Source organism: Arvicola amphibius, chromosome 3 (assembly GCF_903992535.2).
Source record: "Arvicola amphibius chromosome 3, mArvAmp1.2, whole genome shotgun sequence".
NCBI lineage: Eukaryota > Metazoa > Chordata > Mammalia > Rodentia > Cricetidae > Arvicola > Arvicola amphibius.
In genome coordinates, this window is record NC_052049.1 from 121,600,634 (window position 1) to 121,622,343 (window position 21,710).

General features: G+C 42.2%; 1 protein-coding gene across 2 annotated transcripts in view; it reads left to right on the top strand.

Annotated features, from left to right (window-relative positions):
• Positions 1-485: 485 nt before the first annotated feature.
• C3H11orf65 (chromosome 3 C11orf65 homolog) overlaps positions 486-21,710 on the top strand; it is a 32,902-nt gene continuing 11,677 nt past the window's right edge. Inside the window, exons 1-5 of one of the 2 annotated variants that reach the window (XM_038322681.1) lie at positions 486-556; positions 1,019-1,408; positions 6,550-6,630; positions 11,008-11,100; positions 15,346-15,399. In XM_038322681.1, coding sequence (XP_038178609.1) covers positions 6,559-6,630; positions 11,008-11,100; positions 15,346-15,399 — 219 coding nt within the window. In that variant the 5' untranslated portion in view covers positions 486-556; positions 1,019-1,408; positions 6,550-6,558. Of the gene's footprint in view, positions 557-887; positions 1,409-1,839; positions 1,949-6,549; positions 6,631-11,007; positions 11,101-15,345; positions 15,400-21,710 lie in introns of those variants that run through there. The other variant, XM_038322682.1, reaches the window with a different exon arrangement.

The following is a 21,710-nucleotide window of genomic DNA, read 5'->3' on the forward strand; positions in this document are numbered from 1 at the left end:
TTTCTTTTTTCTCTTTTCTTTTCTCTTCTCTTCTCTTTTCTTTTCTTTTCTCTTTTCTTTTCTCTTCTCTTTTCTTTTTTCTTTCCTCTTCTCTCCTCTCCTCTCCTCTCCTCTCCTCTCCTCTCTTCTCCTCTTCTTTTCTTTTCTTTTCTTTTCTTTTTTCCCGCGACTGGGTTTCTCTGTGTAATAGTCCTAGCCGTGCTGGAACTCGTTCTGTAGACCAGGCTGTCTTCGCGCTCACAGAGATCCTCCTGGCTCTGCCTCCCAGGTGCTGGGATTAAAGACGTGCGGCTTCACTGCCAGCAGTTGTTGAAGAGCAAAGGCAGCTACGAAGAGGGATTTGGTCATAAACTGCACAAGGAGATGGACTTGGACTCCAAGACAGCCCGAGGTTCCTCTAACAGTCATTCCCTCCCCACACCAGGTAGAGCTGGCCAGTGGGAGGGACTTTGGTATGGGCTTGTGGGCAGAGCTGAGGGGGAAGGGACGAGGCTCCCTCAGACCGGTTTCAGACGTCTCTGCTCCCGGATGCCTTCGTTTTCTGCAGGCGGTTGAGGTTGGGAAAAACAGAATTGGAATTTTCACCATACTGCTTCCTTCAGCCCATTTCACCTCGCCCACGGGTCCCTGGGGGGCGGGAGGGGGGACGACAAACCAAACTTAGGTTCCCTATTTAGAGGTGCCTTTTCTCGCACAAGGAGTCAGCATGCCCTCTTCAGGCTCCCAAGCTCCCTCACTGCCACCTGGGCCACCCCTACCTGTCCCCCATCTACCTCTGCCCTTAATCTGGTCGTGAACCAGACTGGAAGAAGAGGAAGAGTGCATACGTTGGGTCTCATAGATGCCACCCGCTGGTGGGGGGCGGGGGGCGGAGGAGAGGCCAGACAGCCTGAACCTTTGGGGTCTGGAGGCCCCGCCCACCACAGAGGTAACGATCCCGCCAGGCTGAACCTCAGCTGACAGGGGTGACAGTAGCTCTGCTTTCCCTCCTCTCCGTTGTTGTGCTGTCTGGAACAAGGCTTGTGTGGATGAGCTCATCTTGAGGACTGACAACAGCTGAGTCTTTCTGGAAGCTCTCACTTAAAGTCAACGGGGCCATAGAGTAATCCAGCGCCATTCCGCTGTTTTTCAAGTACCGTCAACACAAACCATGTGTTCTGGAGTGGAGTTTGCAGAATTTCTCTCCATCCTTGGGGGGCTCTGTTTATCAAGCAAACCAAGCAGAGAGGCTAAGAAACAGCAAGCTGCAAAAGAGGCTCCCCAAGAATAGAGTTCGGGGGTCAGAGATGTCCAGAGCCCTCGCTTCCGGTTCTCCAGCGGACTTTCCGAGCCATATTCTTTTAGACAAGAGCAGCTTCTTTAAAACTGCCCGCAGTGGAATTATATTCAGCACCAGGAACTGTAAAACGTAAGCATTTCTTGTTTTCTTCGGTCTTTTAAAAAATATCTCACAGTTCTTCAGTTAACAAAATTAAACTGTCCCACAAAACATAAATTTGTGTCATTGGCCTCTTAAGATGGGATTAGAGAAATTCTAATCAGGCCTGACATGGGCCTTGATCTTGATTTAAAATTTGTAGCTTAATTTTATTTAATATAAAAATTTGAGCTGTTTGTACTAGATTAAAAGGTACAAGTATTAAATTTTGCTCATGTCTGTGTGTTAATACACGGCAACAGCTATGTATTAATACTATGTATTAATAACAGCTATTTATTAATAACTTATAATGATTTTTGAAGGACTCTGAAGCTTGCTTTGTCACTGAATTCTCTACAGGGTTTTTTTTTCTTCTCTCTGTACAAATGTGTTTAGTATATTAAAAAGTATTTTCCTAGAAGCATCTTCCTCACAAAGCATGTTCCATGCAAAAGCATTGAAGGAACATAGAAGAGCTGGGCAGGCCGAGAGACGCCTCACTTTCCGATGTTACACTCTGACACTGAGGTAATGCCCATGTGGGGAATATCGAGCAAATAAAGCATGCGTTAAATATGCAGCAAGATTTCCGCTTCTGGGAAGTCCTCTATTTTTACTTAAAACCCGAATCACGCTAAGGAGCTTAAATTTGGAAACATTAGACTGTGGCCTCATGTCACATACAGGTGGTCCCCCTGAGCTCCTTTTTAAGTCCTTTGCCTCTATGTCATGGAGAATGGAAGAGAGAGAGAGAGAGAGAGAACTTCTGCCGGAACAAACCAGAACAGTTTGGGGGCGGGGTCTAAGAAGGTTGCTTTGGAAGGAGCTATTAAGTCATTTCCCACTGCGTCGTTACCAAGGAAACAAACAGAGAGCAAGGCCACGGAGATTGGCAAGTCAAGGGACGCGTCCCCTCCCCGGCTCTTTTTTGCTCTGGTATCTGGTCAGAACTTGGCCTTTACAGGACCCTAAACACCCTTAGCACACTCCCATTCATCCCCGTACAGATGCTCTGTCCTCAGTTGCTCTGGTCTGATGGAAAAGCTTTCCTCTAGCTCACCAACCCCTTCTCCAGCCCTTCCCTAATCCCGGGCCTGCAGCCTTGAGACATTACTAATTCACTTCTCACCTCTGGATTCCTCCCCACACCCTGTTCAATGTAGTACGTGGCTTTAGGCTTTCGCCCTAAAATGTTTAGAGATAGAGGGAGCGTTCTAAGGGTACATGAATAGGGCTTCTGTTGACGTCTGTCTTGACTCTCAGTATAAGGGTCTACAGGTCAAGAGAAAAAACAAAATCATGGCACATTCCTTGAGAAAACACAGTTTAGTAAAGAGGATGGGAATACAGGTTCTGCGTCAAAACTACACACGGCAAAGGAATTGATTTGAGATCGGCTTGAATGCCCACCTCTGAATCACATGACAAGGGTATTGACTTGGAATCCGCTTGTTGTCCTTACCTCTGAATCACATGACAAGGGCATTGAGTTAAGATTGGCTTGCAGTCTACCTCTGAATCATATGACGAGGATATTGACTTGGGATTGGCTTGCTGGCCTTACCTCGGAGTCATCCGTGTGCACCGGAGTCTAGCGAAGTCACGATTTGACCGATGGTTTACAAATACTCGCGTCTTAAAAGCAGTATTTTCACGTGATTAGTTCGTCCCGTTACTCAAAGAATTTTTCATTTCCTCTACCCACTCTTGCGCCTTTAATCTCTCCTCCAGCAATATTTTCACATATTTTAGTGCATCATGTTTAAGAAAAGCCCTATCGAGTCCGCTCCCTCTTCCAGCTACTGTGTCCCTGCTTCTGCATAACTCTCCAGAGACATTCCCTACTTGCCCAATCCCTCTACCCATCTCTGCCTTTCTCTCTGCTACCCTACTGCCTGTAAAGTCAGCATTCAGGAGACTGAGGCTGTGAGTTTTGGGACATCTTGGGCTACATGGTGAAATTCTGTCTCTCTCTCTCTCTCTCTCTCTCTCTCTCTCTCTCTCTCTCTCTCTCTCTTAAAAAATGTCTACTGACTTTACTCAAGCTCATTTACCTAGCCCATCATTTAGTACATTAACAATATTTAGGACAATTGAGTTTGTGATTGTTTTGTTTTCCTGTCTTGACGTGCCCTTGTTCCTCAGGATCATGTCTGCATCGCTGTGCAGTTCATGATGGAATGATACACACACTACACCTTTTTTAAAAAAAAATATTTATTAATTTATTATGTATACAATATTCTGTCTGTGTGTATGCCTGAAGGCCAGAAGAGGACACCAGACCTCATTACAGATGGTTGTGAGCCACCATGTGGTTGCTGGGAATTGAACTCAGGACCTTTGGAAGAGCAGGCAATGCTCTTAACCGCTGAGCCATCTCTCCAGCCCCCACACACTACACCTTTAATCTGCATTATTAACACATCACCATGTTATCCTTACGTCTTAAGTCAACCAGAAGAAACATTAGGTAGTGATTTAAATGTTAGACAGCTTTCATGACGTAAACACTTCTATGGTCAGTCTCACAGCCTCGGGATTTGGGAGAAGCTAGACAAATGCTTTATCACTTGTCTCTTCTTTACCATTGTCGTTACTGTTGTTGCTGCTGTTGTTGTTGTTATTTTGGAAGTAGCCTAGGTTGAACTGTGGGAGCCAGGTAAGCACTTGGCTACTGAGCTGCAACCGCAGCCCTCCCTCTTCCCACCATGCTGGTTCGATAGACTACAGTTCTTCGAGTGCAGCAATTGCTGGAGACTTTTTTTTTTTTTTTTTTTTTTTTTTTTTGGTTTTTCGAGACAGGGTTTCTCTGTGGCTTTGGAGCCTGTCCTGGAACTAGCTCTTGTAGACCAGGCTGGTCTCGAACTCACAGAGATCCGCCTGCCTCTGCCTCCCGAGTGCTGGGATTAAAGGCGTGCGCCACCACCGCCCGGCGAGACATTTTTTTTTAACTTTACACTTGTGTATATGTCTGTAAGCACCTGTGCCGTGGCACCTGTGTAGAAGTCAGAGGGCAACTCTCCTTCCACTTTTATGGGGATCAAGCTTAGGTCATCGGGTAGATGGCAAGGGCCTTTACCACTGAACCCTCTCCCCAGCCCTTTGGAGACAGCATTGGTTGTCACAGTGTGCGGTTGTATTTGGTAGGCAGAGCAGGGGATTCTACTCAGCACTGTGCCTTGCACTCCCTGCCACCACTCACAGGAAAGTAATGCAGCCTGAAGAACCAGGAGTGCCACTCTTAAGAAATACTGAAATAGACATACATCACCTCAACGGTATTGTAATAAGGAGCTGTAATAGCATAACTAAGAGTCTTAGGTTCTGAGTACTGACTTATAAGTCTAATTTCTTATGACTGCCTTTATGCATGGCTAAGCAACAATGATAGCTGAGGGCTTTTTATGTTTCTTTTGTACCCTTCAGAGCTATACTTTAAAAGCATAATTCAGATTATGCTTAATAGTCATTAAAATTGTTAGGAAAGGGGAGAAACTAAATGTGTGAGTACACACATAAATATTTGCAAGCCTACTGATTATATGTTTGCATGCTACAGCAATGAAAAATAGCTATAAAAGTATCTACTCTCGTGTGTGTGTGTGTGTGTGTGTGTGTGTGTGTGTGTGTGTGTGTGTGTGTGGATATATGGACGCAAGCGCAGGTGCACACAGAGGCCAGAGGCATCAGATTCCCTGATCTGGAATTACAGGCAGTTGTGAACCACCTGACGTGGGTAGTGGGAACCGAACTCGGGTCCTCTCAAAGAGCAGCAAATGCTCTTCGCCACTGAGCCATCTCTCCAGTCCCTACTTATGTATTTGTTGAGACAGCCTTAGCGAACCTGGAACTCATCTCAACCAGCTTGCCAGTGAGTCACTTGGGGTCCTCCAGTCTCTGCTCCACTGTGCTCTTAAGGGCTGGGACTGCAGATGGCCGGTAGCTTCCTGCTTTTTATACAGGTGCTAAGCATCTAAACTTTGATCTTCACCCTTGCGGAGCAAGAAGTTACCCACCGAACCCTCTCCCCAACCGCTCAACTTTTATTTATTTATTTATTTATTTATTTATTTATTTATTATGTATACATTATTCTGTCTGTGTGTGTCTGCAGACCAGAAGAGGGCAGCAGACCTCATTACAGATGGTTGTGAGCCACCATGTGGTTGCTGGGAATTGAACTCATGACCTTTGGAAGTGCAGGCAATGCTCTTAACCACTGAGCCATTTCTCCAGCCCCCTCGCTCAACCTTTTGAAGGATGTAATCTCCTATGCTAACATAGGAATTGAGTCTGGCATGAGTCCACAGAACACCCTCAGAGTAGCACGGCTTGCTATCCATCACCTCCCTACACAGTCGTCAAAAGCTGTAGCGGGGATAGGGAGCAGGAGTGTCTGTCTGATTTCTCCAATACTCTTGACAGTTCAAATAAAATCTGTGAAGTACAAGTAGCGATTTTGTTTTGCTCATTAATAGTTCAAACTTCATCTTTCTAAAGATGGTAAATGCATGATCTACATAAAGTAGTCAGTGTGGATAAGAAATCTCTAACCAATCCCCAGTTCTAGGGTAGAGGCTTGGGGAACCTTGTGGCTACAGCTGTTTCTCTATGAATGCTGGTTAAGTTCAAGTCTAACAACAAAGGAGGAAAAGAGCACAGGCTTTAGAGACACAGACTGAGCTCAACTCTGACTAGTTATTTACTGTTTGACCTTAAATCTTGAGATTTATCCCAGCACAGGCATAGTAAAACCTCTGCGGGGAATGGAGAGATGGCTTAATGGTTAAGCAGAGGGTCCACTGCTTTACCCGAGGACCAAAGTGCAGGTCCCAGCACCAACATTGGTGGCTCTCAAAAGACTATGGTTCCAGTGATGGCCCCTGCCAGCATCTGCGGGCACTTGCCCTGTGCACACACAAATATCCATTTTTTAAAAAATCTCTTATGCAAGGAAGGCACTTGTTAGAAAACCAAGTGTAATATATTAAGGATATAATTTAAATACCAAATCTTACTTCATTGTTTTCTTTAGACAACTTTATTTAAATTCCACTGGGTCCCAGCTTCACAGTGGAACAAATACAATTATTTCAAGGTTCCTATTTTGCTTATTTTTCTTTTAGGACTTCAAGATGGCTAGCAAAGACTTTAAAAAGCAGGAACTGGCTGCAAGAGTCATTCAGAGGGCCTGGAAAAGTTTCCTTGTGAGTCTCTCTTTAGCTAATCCCTTCAGAGATAACTTACAATTCACAAACTTCATGTCCGTAAAGTGTGTATGGTTCAATAGCTCTTTTGTGTATTTATACAGGTTTGTGCCACCCTGTAACTTAGAAGTTTACTAATCAGTTTCAAAAGTTATAATTATTAGTGGTGGTGGTGCATCCCAACCCGTGGGTTAGTCAATGGAGACCCTAAAGGGGGGGAGGAATGAGAATTAAAAGGGACAAGAGACACAAAAGATAGAGACAAGACAGGATTCTGATCAAGTCTTGTTTATTATGGGAATAAACAGGGTAGATATAGGGCAATGGGAAAAAATAGTGGGTTTTTATGTCAATGGGTAACTAGGCAGCTATCATGAAAAATGTTTCAGAGGAGATTACAGCGAAAGTCACTAATTGCAAGGAAATGGATGCTTTTAGCAATTAGCTAGAAAAAGGGACTGCTAGTAATATCAGAAGGTTAATAAATCTGAATAATCAGTTCTTAGGCTGGGAACTTAGAAGATGGCAAAAAGTTTCCCACAGTGGTGCACACCTTTAATCCCAGCGCCTGGGAGGCAGAGTCAGGCAGATTACTGTGAGTTTGAGGCCAATCTGGTCTACAAAGCAAGTTCCAGGATAGCTAGGACTGTTGTTACACAAAGAAACCTTGTCTTGAAAAACAGAAATAAAAAATAAGTTAAATTTATTTCATTAGGTTCACAAACATTTACGTTCTTTTTAGTTAAAACAGTTTTTGTGTGTGTGTTCATGTATGAAGGTGTGTTTGTGGTATGTGTGGACATATTTGTGCGTGCATGCACGCATGTGGAGGGCACAAACCAACTTCAGACATTATTCCTCAGGATGCTGTCTCCTTAGTTTTTGGGACAGGGACCCTCACTAGCCTGTCACTTGCCAAGTAGGCGACAGTGGTTATCCAGCCAACCTCAAAAGATCCACCCAGCTCTGGCTCCCCGGGGCCAGGACTGTGGGTGTCCCACTGCATTCAGCGTTTTTACATGGGTGCTGGAGATCAGACCCAGGTCCTCATGTTTCCACAGCAAGCCCTTTCTTACTGAGCCATCCCTCCAGCCCCCTTTGAGTTTCTGAATGGGGTAATACTCTTTGATAATAGCTAATACCCGTAAATGTATCATTGATAGGCTCATTTGACTTTGACCCATGTCATGTTTGGGAGGAAATAGTGAGGACATATTTACTCATCCAGTATTTATTGAATATTCTTGAGGATCTTACAGCTTAATGACATAATTTATCTGAGCTAATGTATTGCTTGCTTATGGTGCTGTTAACTTGGATAGAATTGGTCTCAGAAGTAATTTTCCAAGTTTGCTTACCTAGTTGGGTGACAACCAAGAGGTAAGATAACTTCACTCCTTTTTATAATTCCAGCAGTTCTGTCGCTGAAGGGCTTTAACAGCCCTGAGCCTGGCAAATGTGACTCCAGGAGGTTGGGCCCTTTCCCCTTCCCTCTGCCTTTCTAAACCATTAGATTACATTCCTAAAGCTAGCCACCAAGGTCTAGTTCCTTATTTGGTCACTTTGTAATGCATGACTCATTCCTGAGACTGATCACCAAGGTCCAACTACCAAAACATCAAGGCCCAGCAATCAAAATTTATTATTTGACTAACCTAATTAAAATACCCAATCAGAACTTACCAACGTGTCCTAGCTCATTCTAACACAGACTGCCCTAAGCCATTTGCTGCTGTTTCTGCCCAATTATTCAGCCACCAGTCTCTTTGCCTTGCTTAATAAATAAAGATCTCTCTGTGTTTGTTCGTGCTTGGAAATTGCATTTCTGTGTGGTCCATACCTAATTCTGGAGTCCAGAGGGGGACCCCATGCAGTACGTGGGTCCCTTCAGTCACTATGCCTGGTGGCCTGTGTTAAGTTAGACTGCTGCTTCTAGCCCACAAGACCACCATCAGATCAATCAGATCTTGCAAATCCTTTATCATCCGCCTCTGGAAAAGCCATAAAACCTGTGCTGGTGCTTACCCACTGATTCCCGTCACCCAGACAGCAGCTTCTGCTTGCTTTAAGTTTGCATTTACTTTAAACATCACATCCACGCCTTTCCACCATCCCCTGGGTCTTGACTGATGGCTTAAGTTTCTTATAAGTTCCAGGCAGAATATTGTTTGGTCTTGGTTTCTAATTCTGTTGATCAACTCTATATTGCCTGATTGGAGAATTTAGTCTGTTTACATCTAAGATTATTAATGGAAGTAAAGACTCCTGTTTTTGTTCTTGTAATTGTCTTGAATATTTATTGTAATTTTATTTCATTGATGGTGTACTGTTATTCTTCACTTTCCTTTTGTTTGCTGGCTCTGGTCGGGTCGATGCTTCCACGTGCTCTCACGAAGCTATCTTTTGTTCACCTTTGAGTCGAGCACTCAAACAGATTTTCACTTAACCCTCTGTCGCCTCGGGGCTCTCACTGTGCTTTCTCATGTATGTATGTTGACCCCTTGGGTCATGATGGATTGCCATGTCTTTTGCAGGACATCTCTTGTCTCCCACACTGAGATTCACACATCTGGTAGGTCAGGTAGCCCCATTAAGGTATGGGATAGCCTTGGTAGTGAGTGTTCTGCTCCGAAAGATGAGCCCGGCAGCATCAGTTTACTGCACGGCATTGGCTTTGTTTCCACTGAGCACCATAGCATCCTCCCCATAGCTGCTTTAACTGGAAGGGGAGACTTTGGGCATGGTGTATACCAGGGAGGGTCTGCTAGCTACTGTGAGACAAACTCATGGTCTCTGGGGGCCAACAAGAGTGGGGACTGTAGTGGTTCAGGGAGCTGTGACACAGGAATGGGTGCTCAGGATGTGGCGGCACCACAGTGGGAACAGCAGCCTCGATCAGATGGTTTTTCCCACACACGCTGCTTCTGGAAAAGTCTGCTCGCAGTGCGAGTTCCAACTGTCCTGAGGAGCCTGAGGCACCATGACGGGCCCTCCACTTCCTCAGGATCGGTGCTCACTGAGGTAGCTGGAGCCAAGGCATTTCTCTCTGCCATCCCAGTGGTAACAGACCCAGGCACAGAGCAGGGGCTGGCGCCCCTTTAGCAAGCCCATGTGAGTGGACCAGCAGCAGGGATCAGGGTGTTTCCTTACAGTTCTAGTGAACTTCATGGGTCTCTGCTTCAGTTTTGACACAAGTGCAGGCCCACAAGCAGTTGCCACACCCTGGTCCTCAGGATTTAAGTGCCGGGAATTGCTGGTTATAAGGTCTGTGCCCCCTGTTTCTGTTCATGTTAGAAGTCCATCCTTTGCAATGCAGAGCATTCAACTAGCATAGGGCACAGTGACTCTGCAATGTCAGGCTGGGTTTACAAGGCAGCTACCCTCAGAGCCAGTGCAGTGGGTGTCTATGAAACCTTGGAGGGGAGGGGTGCGCAGGAATTTCTGACTCCTAGAACCCTCCAAATTTACACGACAGTACATGTCGATAGCATCCTGTGCATTCATCTGGAGACCCTGAAGTCTTTGTCCAAGGTATAGGCACCATATAGAGTTATGGTTGCTTACCTGACTAAACCATCAACCTGGAAGAGCTAAGAAGCTTTTACTAGCAAAGATTGAGGGCAGGGGCAGCCAAGCTGACAGGAGTCTATAGGAACTCTCCTGCAAGGCGTGGGGGCAGGGCTTCCTTGTAACTATGTGGAGCTGGGTGGGAACTGAGGAAATGGTTTTCTTTCTATGCTGGCATCACAAACATCTTAACCCTTTCCTCGCTCCCTCGCTCCCTCTCTTGTGCTTTGTCGCTCTTATTTAGTCCCCAGTCATCTCCTGAAGTCACTCACTTTGTAACACAGCTATGTCTGTTAACTTGGCTCTTTTTGGAGTGGGTGTTGGTCTATACATAGCATTCCCTCTGTCCTTGTGTCTATACCCCCACCCCCTTTTACAGTGTTCTCGAGAAGACTTAATGTCAGGATAGCACCAGCCTCCTCAAAGGAGCTGGAGAGAGCCACGAGGGTGAGGCGCTTTTGCTCTCCCTGAAAGGGTTTCAGTTTGAAGCCTCGTTTCTCTGCTCCTGCAGGACTATTCAGATCTGTGTTTCTGAGCAGGTGTACAAACAGGTAATAAGAAGCAAAAAATTTGGGACCAGTGAGATAGCCCAGTGGGTAAAGGCAAGGGCCACCAGGCCTATTGATGTAAGTTGTAGCCCTGGGATGCACATGCTGGAAAGGTGAAATCAGTTTCCAGAAGCTGCCCTCTGCTCTCCAAATGTTGCTAAAGCACCCCCATCACAAATAGACAAACGTAAAACTGCCTTTTCAAACCCCGAAAACAGAGAGAATCTAGTTTTAACCATAAAATTCTGTGTTCCGATTTTAGAATGTTGCTGTGTTCCAACACTTCAAAAGCCTGATTGACCTGAGAAGACAGGGGGAGCCGCGTCAGATAGTGAAGTATATTAATCCCAAAGAGGTGAGACTGTTCTTACTGACACAGCATCTTCTCGTCAGTTCAGTGTTCTCGTGTTTGCTTCCTTCTGAACCTTTGATTGAAGCTGTAGTGTACCAGGGCCAGCCAAAGAAACCCACCCTGGCCCTGACACCAGAGCCAATGAAAGAAAGACTTTACCCCTGAACCCAGAACCTAAGAAACATACTCTGTCTGACTCTGAAACCAGAGTGAAAGAAGCACACCTTCACCCTGGAACCAGAGCCAGTGAAGGAAATACACCCTGAACCCAAAACTAGAGCTATAGCTCTGCTAGGATGTTCCCTTAGGGGAGCAGAGCAGAACTCAGCTGCACTGGCTCTCTCTCAGAGAAGAATAGGATTGCTACATCCTTCAGGGAGACCATTCCCCACCACATCCCAGCTTCAGGCATCACCTGACTTCCCGACAAGTCAGGGTATCTCCCTTCAGAACTGTCCCTTTGCAGCTTCCAGAGCTGACTTCTCGACTACTGCAGCCCAAAAGAACCAGCTTCTGGGCTACAAGCAGGACTCAGAGAAAAACTCCACAGCATTGTAAACCTAAGACTTTATCTGAGGGATTTCAGGGAGAAAAGAACGAACATATGCTTTCTCAATGGTTATCACTCTTTATTCCCTCGTATTAAATCCCACAAGCTTTCTTTGTTCTTCACAGCTTACAAAGACCCACACAACCTTTCAAGGCATTACATCTGAAGGTCAGATATCATTCTTAAGTAAATGATAAGAAACAGAGTCCTCTTGACAGCAATAATTATAGATAGCAAGAAAAGAGCATTTTCTTTCAGTCAGCTTCTTAATTAGTGGACTGCAAACCATAGCTGCAGAAGGACAAGTCATTTTGTTATCTTTTCTATAGAGGTAGCCTTATGAAACTGAACTATTAAGGATGCTAAGAAATAAGGAAACTGTGTGCTGTAGCCTATACTTTTAAAACATTTAGTGGTCAGAAAATCCAGGACTTTCTCAGACTGGAGACTTTACAAAGAGCAAGTATCAGCAGAGAGTGTGCAGCATCCTAAGCTGAGGGCCCTTCCCTGCATGGCAGGAGGTGGAGCACAGCAGAGGAGTTTACTCAGCACTCTTCAGGGCACAGCCAAGTTAGAAGCATTTTAAATCTTAAGATAGATTTCTCTGTCCTGCGTGTAACCCTTGACCATAAGAAGGGAGACTTGTAATTCCTTTTCAGGGCTATGAAGGAAGTTAGTTTATATTTTGTAGCCCTGGTCAGTAAAGAATCTTTTCCGGTGGTCTCTGGACAAAAGCCATAAGACTGACCATTAGAATTTGTTCAGAGAGTTAATCACTGTTCTCTGGCACCACAGTTAGGTTGCCTCACACTATTTACTTTGGTTCAACAAATCAGACTGCCAGCTAGTGTCTTTGTAAATAAGATTGTATTTTTCTGTGAATAGTTTATCTTAAAATCTGTTAGCAGGGCACCTGGTCTCATATAAAGCTATTTTGAAGTTTTATTTCAGTCGATAGTCTACAACTATATTGGCAACTGGGGAAAATACAACTGGTTTCTTAGACTGTGCTCCAAGACAATTCTGAATGGTAACTTAAAACCCCTGACTCAGCAGCATCTCTTTGTTTTATTCATCAAAACTCTGTATAGGCTAACATTACTAATATTAATTGGACAATACAGCTAAGGAAGAGCCACCTTCTTGACAATTCACTGATAAAATGCCCAGTAGATTAGGGATGTAGTCATAAGATGCACACACAATATATATATAGGCTGTGGAGAATTCCCTATGGCCTCTAAAGAAAGAATGAAATTTAGCACATGTAAAATTACAGGCAGAATCAACAGATATTCTGTAGTCTGTATATCTTGCAATCTTTGCAAAACAAGTTTTTCTCCATCAGAAATTATTTCTGGTGGGTTGACAACTTGAGTATCAATTGTTGTCTCCTGTTTTTATGTCCTCATGGCTCCCAGCACCCAGTGAGTCAGGATACTTTTCCCTCCAGAGCTGTAACACTCACCTGCAGAACTATTACACACATGTTGAAAGCCCAGAAAGCAAAACTATATGGTTCAATGAAATACCACAAAGCAAACACCTTGAAATTATTCCTTAACTCACTGTGCCTGCCGTTCACTTGTGACCCCTCCCTTTCAATCTAAGCATGTTCATTTTGAACTCAATATCATGCATTAGTTCCTTCTTTGGAAGCATGTACTGGTTGGTTATTCTTGTCAACTTGACACAAGCTCAGGTCACTTGGGGAGAGGCATGTCTACAGTTATTGATAATAATGTGATAATGATTGATGTAGTATGTCCAAGTCCACTTGGGTGGAGCCGCTTCTGAGCAGGTGGTCCTGGGCTCTAAGCAGACTGAGAAAGCCATGGAGAACCAGCCAGGAAGCAGTATCCTCCCATGGCCTCTGCATCAGCTCTTACCTCCAGGTATTTCATAAGAGGAGGAGAAACCCAAGTTTGCATCCTTGCTCTCTTGTCACATGATGGCCTCACATCAGCAAGAGGTGCAGATGCTGACACCACAGCCACCAGAACTCTTAAGGAAAAACCTTCCTAGTCACCAATATTTTGTGATAGCAACAGAAAGTGAACTGATATATTCCAAAGCCTCTTCTATTCAATTCATTAGTATACAACAAAGAGAAATAAATTGAAGAATCCACCAGAAGAATGAAGGGTAATGTTCTCAGCAGCTTTGTAACCCAAGCTATTGTATAGACAGAGCAAATGTGGAACAATGAGAGTTGGTAAGTCAATATGATAAAATACTAGCAGCAAGCTCGGCTTGGTGGCACACACCTTTAATACAAGCACTCAGGAGGCAGAGGCAGGCAGATCTCTGTGAGTTGGAGACCAGCCTGATCTACAGAGTGAGTTCCAGGACAGCCAAAGATACACAGAGAAACCCTGTCACAAAAAAGTACTAGTAGCAATGCAAATCAACCCGTGTATCTACATGGATGGATGGATCCTTATACATGCATGCATCAGAGATTGAAGCTGAACAAAATCCAGGCACCAAAATAGTACACAGTGTATAATTCCTTTTGTATGAAACTCAAAAACTGGCAACATTAATCCATGAAGATAAAAGAGATTTTTAAGGATATCCAACTGGGAGAGGTCACAGGACCACAATGCTGAAAATGCTTATGATTTTTATATGACTTAGAGATGCCATGGAATACACAAATGTGTAAAAATTTATAAAGCTACACATTTAAAATTTGTCCAAATTCTAGTGAATATGTATGTATGTATGATGTCACCATCCAAACATAAAAAATTATGCAGAATTTTATACTTTCTATTTAATTTACAAAGGCTTTAGCCAGGAGAAAATTGTGAAAATTAATAGATTTTTCCAACTAAAATACCTATTTTCTCATCTAACCTAATATAATCAAGGAGATAGATGAGAATTGTCTTCATATAAGAGATCAGGCCCCCTCCCCCATGTTCTTTTTATACAGGGCACTACATTTACAAGATTTTACTATGCACAAAATTAGGATCTTTTTTGACTTGACAAAAGCTAGTTAGGAAAGGCCCATCTAGTGTTGAGCTTGTATGGACCAGTTATTATTTTTCCCTGAATTTATTTACAAGGTGTAATATTTTATATGTAAGTCGTTTTTTGAGGACTTATTAGTTACTTAGGATTTGTAATTTTTATTGTTTTGAAACAGGACCTCCTTATCTATACATTCCTGACAGTCCTAGAATTTACTATGTAGACCAGGCTGGTCTTGAACTCCCAGGGATCCACTCTCTGTGCCTCCCAAGTGCTGGGATTAAAGGTGTGTACTACCACACCCATTGAAGATTGTATTTATATTGCACAGAGAGGAGAGTTTGGCAGTATTATTCCAGTTTTCCTCAGGACTGTCCATAAGTCCTTAGCTCTCAAAGTGTTTTATGATTTCGGGGCTGGCTCACACTGCTCTGCCTGAGGACCCAAGTTCAGTTCCCAGCGCCCACATAGAGAGGCTCACAACCACCTTATTCTAGCTTCAGTGGGATCCAACGCCTCAGACTTCCGTGAGCACCTGCACTCACACACACCCCCATTTTAATCATAATTATAATTAAAAATAAAAATATCTTATGATTTAAATCTAATTATTTGAAGCCCACAAACCCGCCAGCGACTACTTCTAATGGACAGAATGAGAAATGACAAGGTGCTGCTCACGGAATACTGAGGGCCATCTATCTCTTTTCTTACAGGCGGAGCTCCTAGATGCTGCTGCTGGCATTCAAGTCCGATTCAGGCTGGGTGGGGTGAGTATGGAGGAGTCTTTATTTGATAGGTTAGATTTTCCCCATTACTGAAAATAGATTTTCTTCTCACATAATATATCCTGATTACAGTTTCCCCTCCCTTTACGCTTCCCATTCCCAGTTCCTTCTCACCTCCCCTCTCATCCAGATCCACTCCCCTTCTGTCTCATTAGAAAACAGACTTCTAAGGGATAATGGCATGCATGGCACATTATGATAAAACAAAAGCCAACACACCAGAATTGGACAAAGCAAACAGAAGGAAAAGAGCCTAGGAGAAGGCACAAGAGTCAGAACCCCACTTGTTAGTACATTCAGGGATCCCATAAAAACACTGAACTGAAAGTCATCATATATACACAGAGGACCTGGTACAGACCAGTTCAGGCCCTGCGAATGCTGCCTCAGTCTCTGTGAGTTCATATGAGCTTTGCTCATGTTTTTTTAGAGAGCCTTGTTTTCCTGGTGTCTTCCAACTTCTCTGGCTCTTACACTCCACTTCTGCTTCCACAGAGTTCCCCGAGCCATAGGGGAGGAATTTGATGGAGATGCCTCATTTAGAACTGAGTGTTTCAAGGTCTCTCATTCTCTGCATACGTTCTGGCTGTGGGTCTCTGTTTGTTCACATCTGCTGCAGGAGGAAGTTTCTCTGATGCTGGTAGAACAAGGCACTGTTCTATGAGAATAGCAGAATGTCATTAAGAGTTATTTTATCTGGGGGAACAGTATTTGGTTTTACCCCTGGTCCCTGGACTATCTAGCCTCAAGTTGTTGCCCCCCCTCAAGCAGTGTCAGGTATGGGGTCCATCCATCTCATGGAGTGGACCCTAAGTCAGATGAGGTTGTTTACTCCTATAAGCTTTGTGCCGCCATTGCCCTAGAATGTCTTGTAGGTGGGACAGCAATGTAGATTAGAGGGTTTCTGGCTGCATTTGGTGTTTACATTTCTCTTTTGGTAGTGTACATAATATTTTCCTGTACCATAGATGCTCAACTTGGGGGTGAAGGCTCTATGTAGGCACCAGCTCGACTTCATATCCAATCAATTATGTAGGTGTTGTCTTCAGCAATGGAGGCTTTCTGTCAATTTTTGGAGAACAACCTATAGTCTTGGCAACAGCCTGGGTCGTTTGGGGATTCAACGGGACTCCTTTGGCCAAAAACTCAATTAGATGTAACCCAATTCTGGTACTGAATGCTTCATTTGGTGACAAGAAATGGCTAGATGGGGCCTGCAGAGATGGCTCACTGGTTAAGAGCCCTGACTGCTCTTCCAGAGGACCGGGTTCAATTCTCAGCACCCACATGACAGCTCACAACTGTCTATAACTCCAGCTCCAGGAGATCTCATACCTTCACCCCAATGTACATAAAACAAAGTTAAATAAATTATTTTTAAAAGGAAAAGAAATGGCTAGATGGGCATCTGTCTTCCCAATTATTGGATATTTCATTTAGATCGCCTTCATATATATACATATATATACATGCATATATGTATATATATGATCCTCTACTGTACTGTTTCTATACTACCCTTAAATTTTTAGCTGTCTCTCCCAATATTCATTCCCTCATCCCCCTTTTTAATCCTCCTCCCCACTTGACCCTCCCATTCCAGACTCCCCCATCCATATCTTTCCTTATTCTTTTTCCTAACAAGTTCTGTCACCCCTTGTCCCATACTCTATGCCTAACTTCTATGGTTCTACAGATTGTGGCTTGGTTGTTGTTGACTTAACAGCTAATATTTACATATAAGTGAATACAAACCATATTTATGGCTCTGAGATACCTCACTCAGGATGATTTTTTCTCTGGTTCCATCCATTTACCTGTGAATTTCATGGTTTTTATCATCTTTTAATGGGTAGATAATAATCCATGGTATAAATGTACTACATTTTCTTTATTCATTCTTCTGTTGAGGGAAATCTAAGTTATTTCTAGCTTCTGGCTACTATGAATAGAGCATCAGTGGTCATGGTTGAGCAAGTGAAGCAGGAAGAAGCATCCCTTGGGTATATTCCCAAGAGTGGTATAGCTGATATTGGGGAAGATCAATTTCCATTTCCCAAGGAACCACCACACTGATTTCCAAAGTGGCTGTACGAGTTTGCAGTTCCATTAGCAATGGCAGAGTGGTTCCCTTACTCTATATCCTCACCAGCATGGCCTGTCACTTGTCTCATTAATCTTAACCTTTCTGACAGATGTAAGATGAAATCTCAAAGCAGTTTTGATTTGAGTCTCCCTGTGGCTAAGGATGTTGAACATTTCTTTGTTTCTTAGCCACTGAGTTTCTTCTTTTGAGAATTCTCTGTTTAGGCATGTACCCCATGGGTTATATGTTTTGTTGTTATCTAGGGTTTTTTTTTTTGAGTTCTTTATTTACTTTCGATATTAGACCTCTATCCAATATGTGGTTGGTAAAAGTCTTTTACTGTTCTGTAGGCTGCTGCTTTGTCTGTCCTACTAATGGTATCCTTGACTTTTCAACTTCATGAAGTCCCATTTATTAATTGTTGATCTTAGTGCCTGAGCTATTGGTGTTCTGTTCAAAAAGTATTTTCCTGTGTCAAATTATTTATATATATATAATATGCATTGGTGTTTTGCCTGCATGTATGTCTGTGTCTGATCTTGGAATTACGGACAGTTGTGAGCTGCCATGTGGGTGCTTGTGATTAAACCCGGGTCCTCTGGAAGAGCAGTCAGTGCTCTTAAGTCTGAGCCATCTCTCCAACCCTGCTAAGTAATTTAAGAGTATTCCCACTTTCTCTTCTATCAAGTTCAGTGCATCTGGTTTTATGTTGAGGTCTTTGATCCATCTGGGTTGAGTTTTGTGCAGGGTGATAAGTATGGATCAATGCATTCTTCTACATGCAGATATCTAGTTTGACCAGTACTATTTGCTGAAGATACAGCCATTTTTTCCAGTGTGTATTTCTAGCTTCTTTGTTAAAAAAAAAAATCAAGTATCCATAGGTGTGTAGATTTATGTTTGGGTCTTCAATTTGATTCCAATGATCACATGTCTGTTTTTGTACTAGTACCATGCCGTTTTAATTACTGTAGCTCAATAGTACAGTTAAAATCAGGGATAGTGACACCTCCTGTAGTTTATCCACATGCAGCTGAAAATTGTCCTTTCAAGATCTGTGGAGAACTGCGTTGGAATTTTCATGGGGAATGTATTGAATCTATAGATTGCTTTTGGTAGGATGACTATTTTTACTGTATTTAATTCTACCGATCCATGAGCATGGGAAATCTTTCCATCTTCTGATAATTTCAGTTTCTTTCTTCAATGTCTTTAAGTTTTTTTCATACTTGGTTATAAGTTGCTTAGTTAGATAGCTCCAAGATGTTTTATATTATTTGAGGCTACTGTGAAAGGTTTTTCCCTGATTTCTTTGTTACTTGTATATAGGTGAGCTACTGATTTTTGTGAGTTAATTTTGTGCCCAACTACTTTGCTGAAAGTGTTTTATCAGCTGTAGGAGTTCCCAGTGGAATTTTTAGGGTCAATTATGTATATTGTCGTATCATTTGCAGATAAAGATACCTCTTCCTTTCCAATTTGTATCCCCTTGATCTCCTTCAGTTGTTATATTGCTCTAGCCAAAACTTAAAGTATTATATTGAATAGGTTTGGAGAAAGTGGACAACTTTTTCTTGTTCCTGATTCTACTGGAATTGCTTTGCATTTCTTTGCATTTAAATTGATGATGGCTATAGGCTTTCTGTAAATTGCCTTTATTATGCTTCAATATCCCTAGTATCTCCAGGCCTTTCATCATAAAGGGGTGTTAGATTTTGTCAAAGGCCTTTTCTGCATTTAATGAGATGATTGTGTGGATTTGTTCTTTAAGTTTGTTTATATGATGGGTTACCTTTCTCAGTTTACATATGTTGAATTATCCCTGCATCTCTGGGATGAAGCCTTCTTGATCATGGTGGATGATCTTTTTGATTATCCATGTTCTTGGATTTGGTACAGAGGGATTTTATTGAGAATTTTTGCATCTAGGTTCATAAGTAAAATTGTGATTTTCTATCTTTGTTGGGTCTTTATGTAGTTTGGTATCATGGAAACTGTGGCCTTGTAAAACAAATGGGACAATATTCCTTCAATTTTTATTTTGTGGAATCATTTGAGGAGGATTGGATTTAACTGTTCTTTGAAATTCTGATAGAATTCTACACTAAAACAATCTGGCCCTGGAGATTTTTTTAATTAGCATACTTAACTATTGCTTCTATTTCACTAGAGTTATAGATCTGTTTAAATTGCTTATCTGATCTTGATTTAACTTTGGTAAGTGGTATGGACCAAGAAAAATCATCCATTTCTTACAGGTTTTTAAAGTATGCCCTTATGATCCTCTGGATCCCTTGGTGTGTTGTGTCTTCCTTTTCATTTCTAATTTTGTTAATTTGGATATTCTCTCTTCACCCTTCAGTTAATTTGAATAAGGGTTTGTCGATCTTAATGACTTTCTCAAAGAATCAACCTTTTGTTTCATTGATTCTTTGTACTTTTTTCTTTTTTATTGATTTTTTTATCCCAGAATTTCATTATTTCTTACTGTCTTCTCATCTTGGGTGCAGTTTCCTTCCTTCTGTTCTAGAGTTTTCAGGTGTGCTGTTAAGTTACTATATGAGATAACTCCAATTTTTTTTTTACATAGGTACTTAGTGCTATGTTCTTGCATCTTAGAACTGTTTTATTGTGTCCCATAAGTTTGGGTCCATTGTGCATTCATTTTTATTCAATTCTAGAAAGTCTTTATTTATTAATTTTTGCCTTGACCATTTTTTTATTCAATAGTGATTTGTTTAAGTTTCTGTGAGTTTGCAAGCTTTCTGTTGTTGTTGCTAACCAGTTTTAATCTGTAGTGGTCAGTTAGGATGCAGGGAGTTATATCAATTTTTATATCTGTTGAGACTTTCTTTGTGTTTGACTATGTAATCAATTTTGGAGAAAGTTCCATGAGGTGCTGAGAAGGTATATTCTTCTGCATTCGGGTGAAATGATCTGTAAATATCTGTTAGGTTCGTTTGGTTTATAATGTCAGTTAGCTCCAGCACTCTTTGTTTAGTTTTTGTCTGGATGACCTAGTGGTTAGAGTGGGGTATTGAAGCTCCCCATTATCACTGTGTGAGGGTCAATATGCAATTTAAGTTATAGTGGTGTTTCTTTTATTTACTTGGGTGCCCTTGTGTTTGGCGCATAGGTGTTGAGAACTGTAATGTCTCCTTGTGTTTGGCGCATAGGTGTTGAGAACTGTAATGTCTCCTTGTGTTTGGCGCATAGGTGTTGAGAACTGTAATGTCTCCTTGTGTTTGGCGCATAGGTGTTGAGAACTGTAATGTCTCCTTGGTGGATTTTTCCTCTGATGACTATATAGTGTCCTTCCCTATCTCTTATTAGTTTTGGTTTGAAGTCTATTTTGTCAGATATTAAAATTGCTATACCAGCTTTCTTCTTAGGTCCATTGAATAGACTTCTCTTGAGCCTGGGTGATGTCTATTGTTGATGTTAAGACACATTTCTTGGATGCATCAGAAGTATGGATCTGTTTTTGCATCCATTCTGTTAGTCTATGGTTTTTTATTTGGGAATTGAGACCATTGATGTTGGGAGATATTAATGAGCAGTGTTTGTTGATTCCTGTTATGTTGTCATGGTGGTGGTGGTGCTTGTATGTATGGGGGTGGGAGTGTGTGTGTGTGTTCCCTGGTTTGATTTACTTGTCGGGGATTATTCCCTGTGATTTCTTGGGTGTGTTGAGTTGTTTTAGGTTGGAGTTTTCCTCTCAGCACCTTCTGTAGGGCTAGATTTGTAGCTAGATATGGCTTAAATTTGGTTTTATCATGGAATATCTTATTTTTCCATCTGTTTTACTAGAAATTTTGTTTGGGCTAGCATCTATGGTCTCTTTGAGTCTATAAAATATCTTTCCAGGCCATTCTGGTTTTTAGAGTCTCCATTGAGTTGAGAAGTCAGGAGTTATTCTAAATAGGTCTGCCTTTATATATTACTTGGTATTTTTCCCTTTCAGCTTTTAACATTCTTTGTTCTGTATGTTTAGTGTTTTGATCAATATGTACCAGGGGTCGGGGGGATGACTTTATTTTCTGATTCAGTCTATTTGGTGTTCTGTGTGTTTTTTATAATTTGATAGGCCTTTTCTTTAGGTTACAGAAATTTCTTTGATGATTTTGTTGAAAACATTTTTTGTGCCTTTGACCTGTGTCTCTCTTCCTTTCCTCTATTCCAATTATTCTTAGATTTGGTCTTCTAA